We start from the raw sequence: 4450 nt of genomic DNA, 5'->3' as shown, positions 1-4450 counted from the left end.
CTTAGTGAGAGTCTCCATTCCTTTCTCACTCAAATGACCAAGTCGTTGGTGCCACAACTCAGCAGATGAATCTTCAACTGCATTCACCACTCCCGTGCAAACTTTGGCCTAGGTGTAGTAGAGGGTGTTGAACTTTCTTCCTCGACCGAACACCAAGTTACCTTTGGAAAGCTTCCATATTCTGTTAACAAACAGGTTTGCATAGCCCAATTCATCAAGACAATGAACTGAGATCAGATTGAAGTTTGCCGTAGGAGTGTATCTCACATCTTCCAACCAGAGATCATAACCAGCATTGGTTTTGATGCATACTGTTCCAATGCCACAATTTTCCACATATGTGCCATTCAAAGTCTTGACATGGCCGTAATCTCCGAGGGTAAGTGATAAGAAATATTCCTTCTTTGAAGAAATATGATAAGAACATGTAGAGTCAATAATCCATAGAGATTGTTGACTAGTGGAACACTCACTGAGACCAGCATGAGAAATCAGCGCACTACCATCACCAAGTGCGTCAGCATCAATAGCTACTGAAGCTACCTCCGTATCGTCTTTTTCCTCATCATTTTCTTTGGCTCGTTCCTTCTTCCACTTTCTGCAGTGCCTTTGGACGTGACCGGGCTTGCCACAATGATAGCAAGTGACTCCTTTTCTTGACTTGGATCTTCTCCGTGAATGGTCACGTTTGTCTGGATTTTGGGGGTATCTTGTTCTGCTTCTCCCCCTCCTTTCTGCAACTGTAATGAGTGCATCTGAGTTGCTACTTGTAGCATTCTCCTTCCGTCTGGTTTCTTCATTCAGAATGCTTTCCTTAACTATGGTTAAGGTCAGATTCCCCTCCGACACATTACTGAGCGTAACAGTTAGTGTTTCCCAACTGTCCGGCAAGGAACTCAATAAGAATAGTGCCTGCACCTAGTCGTCAAACAATATTTTTGACGTCGTCAGTTGGTTCAATATTTCTTGAAATTTGCCCAAGTGATCTGAAGCACTTTCGCCATCTCTGTACTTTAGATTTACAAGCTTTTTAATTAAAAAAGCTTTGTTCTGGGCATTCTTCCGCTCGTACATGTCCTCCAACTTCTTCCAAATCGAATAGGCATCTTTCTCATGAGTGATATGATTTATGACGCTCATTTCAATAGACTGCCTAATTGTTGCGACTGTTTTTCTATTAGTCGACTTCCAATCGGTCTCATTTATTGAAGTTGGTTTGACCCCTTTCAACTCAATCGTTTCAAAAAGATCTTTGCAGCATAGAAGATCTTCCATTAATATCTTCCATACTGCATAGTTTGATGAGTTGAGTCTAACCATTGTGCCTGTTGTTCTGTCGTCCATTTTTGACTTGTGCAGAATATTATCACCAATAGAAACCGTATACGTAAATAGTAGTATACGTGAATAGTGACCGTATGTATAAATAGTAACAGTATACGTAAACAGTACCTATATTCGTGAATAGTAACTGTATACGTGAATAGTTCTATGCGTGAATAGTGCTGGGCTTACTTGAAACGGACTCAGAGTAACGCCAATAGTACTGTTCACCATCAACTTTGAGTTACTATTTTACTATTCTTCACTAAGTCGATTCTGCAACGTTTTTCCGAACGGACTGCACCAATGGACTCGGCGTAATTTTCTCGTCGTCGTGGTATATTTATTTTCAAAATATATCCACGGATCCGGTAAACCTTCAGCTCTGATACCACTTGTTAGGGCCCGGCAATAAAATTACGATAATAATATAGCGGAAAAATATAAATATGACACACAGATATTTACGTGGTTCACCCTTTAACCTTTTAGGGCTATGTCCACGAAACAAAAACCGAATATTTCTTCTACTATTAAAAATAGTAGGCGTACAAAGAGAGTAATACCAAATAGTGGCGCTCAAAAGTATTTCCCAAAAACACCCTAAATTATCTTCACTATTGTAACTACCCAAGTTTTAGAATCCGTTCTAAAACTCAAAACTCTCTCCTTTGTTTTTACTCTATTCGTTAGTGTGTTGAAGCTCTAGCACCATCTCCTATTTATAAGAGAGGTGGAAGCCTGATTAGGAGAAGTGGATGCGTGATTAACGCGTCCACCTACCAAAGACTTTTTTTCCTCTTTTTTTGTTTTTTTTGTTGTTTTTTTCAAACTACATGTGGTTGATCACCTACTATCTTCTATTTTCAACAAAGTGTGAATCCCACTGAGTGGGCACCGCCCAACAGTATATATATATATATATATCATTGACACGTTTATATGGAGAATATGATTCATCCACAACCTTGGTTTAGTTTTTATGTATATAAACAACCTTACATAAATTAAAAACTAAAAACAATTGTAACAAAGTCACAAGTAAAACTCAATACTATAATAATAATACTACTATTTACTATTATTTGATTTAATTAAATACATAAAACAAAAAAAAAAAAAACACGCACACTCATATATATTTATATATATTGCAATTTTTTTCTTTGCTTTCTTTTTTTTTTTTTAATAAAAGTAGGAGGTGTTAATTTCCTTTGGGTCTTAAATCCTAAAGGTTTAAAAGAAAAAAGAAAAAAGAACTTATATATTGGATCACTTTAAAAGCATAAAGTAGATATAAATAATTCAAACCCATCTCCTGCTGACGTTGACCTTTAAGCCATGTTTCATGTGGAGAATAATAGAAGCACTAGGAGTTACAGGATGGTCTTCTACTACCTTGACATTGTAATTATGTAATATGGAAGCTGCAACTATCTTCATTTGAGTAAAGGCCACTTCTTTACCCAAACAAGTTCTTGGACCTGCATTAAAAGCCAAGAATTTGTAAGATGGCTCATGCTTGATTTTTCCTCCTCCACTAATCCACCTCTCTGGCTTAAACTCTAAGCAATCTTCACCCCATATAGAAGCCATCCTTCCCATTGAATACAAGCAAAACACTATCTTCATTTCTGGACTCACTTCGTGCCCACTTGGAAGCACATCATTTTGCAATGGGGATTTATGTTGAAATGGAACTGGTGGGTATAGCCTTAATGACTCGCACAAAGCTGCATGTAAATAAACAAGACTATTTACCTCTTGTACATTTAATGCACACCAAGTGTTTGCTTTTTTGCCTTGTAGAGTAATTTCCTGAATCTCTTGTCTTATTTTGCTCTCTGCTCGTGGATTCTTGGAAATAAGCCAAAAGAACCAAGAAAGACCGGAACTAGTTGTATCTCTACCTGCAAGCAACAGATTTATAATGGTGTCTCTTAAAAACTTTTCATCTGGTATAGTTCCCAAGATTTTATCTCCTTCATTCATATATGATGTTAACAAATCAACCCCCTCTCCATTTTCTTGAATATTATTATTCTTGACTAGCTGTTCTCTTTTTCTTGATATATAATTTCTTGATGTATCATCAAGAACTTTCCTTGCTTTTGCCATTTTCTTTTCTTGTCCAATCCCTAGCCACCTTTGCAACTTCCAAACAAATTCTGGTGTTAAATGTCTATAAAACAGAGCCTCCTCAGCATCATCCATTGCCTTTGAAAATTCTACTAGTGGAAGTTCAATAGATAGACATCTTGGATTATAACCTGTTACTAATGCACATGTAATATCAAATGTGAACCTTTGAAACAAATCTTGTAAGTCCACTTCTAAATCTTGATCACTTACATGTTCAAGAACTGGAAGGAGGCCTTTCTCCACCATATCTTGACAAGTATTGATCAAGAACTTATGAAAACACCCACGATTAATCAACGTGTGAGCTAGTTTTCTCTGGTTTTTCCAAGAATTTGAATCGGAATTGAAAATTCCATCTCCAAGAATGTCAAAAATCTTGGAGAATTCAGGTCCTTTAGGGAAATTTGAGAAATTTGAGCTCATTATATAGTGGATATTGGTTGGATCTACTGTTGCTAATATCTTGACATTAGAAAACCAAGGGCCTTTGTAGTACAAGGTGGAACCAGCTCTTTCTAGAACTTCTGTGGTCCGCTGGTGAATTCGGTGAAGATGGTAGAGAGTGTCTGGCAGCATACCGAAGACCGGCCAGTTAATTGGTTGCCCATTTTTGTTGAAAAAGCAACGAAGAATAACATAGCTAGTGATTGCTATGAAGATCTCAAGAAGGGTTAGTGATGCCATTGTTGTATTTGTTGCTGCTTTGAGTATGCAACTCCTATCTATTTATAGGAAAAGGCTGAAGTTATTTAATAAATCTAATAAGGAAAATTAGTAATAATAAAGATAGAATAACATTTTATTTTACTATAATAATATAGAGTATAAGTGCCCCCGTAACTTCTTTTTTTTTTTTTTTTTTTAAATGTAAATATAGAGTATAAATTATGAGGTGGATTATCGTATACGCTAAGTTGGAAATTTAATTAGTAACTTGCTCAATATTTAGGAACCTATACAAGAAATATATAGAAACAAGATAAGT

At 36.4% G+C, this 4450-nt stretch overlaps 1 protein-coding gene across 1 annotated transcript; it reads right to left on the bottom strand.

The window, feature by feature from the left end:
- Positions 1 to 2378: 2378 nt before the first annotated feature.
- Positions 2379 to 4149, bottom strand: LOC105636555 (alkane hydroxylase MAH1). The gene has a single exon (XM_012219854.4). It carries the CDS (start codon positions 4147 to 4149, stop codon positions 2629 to 2631), a length of 1521 nt encoding a protein of 506 aa, XP_012075244.1. The 3' UTR covers positions 2379 to 2628.
- Between the last annotated feature and the right edge of the window lie 301 nt (positions 4150 to 4450).

This window comes from Jatropha curcas, chromosome 3 (assembly GCF_041381405.1).
Source record: "Jatropha curcas cultivar XTBG-Jc1 chromosome 3, XTBG_Jcur_1.0, whole genome shotgun sequence".
NCBI classification, from domain to species: Eukaryota; Viridiplantae; Streptophyta; class Magnoliopsida; order Malpighiales; family Euphorbiaceae; genus Jatropha; species Jatropha curcas.
The sequence above is the reverse complement of the archived record's forward strand: the minus strand, read 5'-3'. Positions and strand labels throughout refer to the sequence as shown.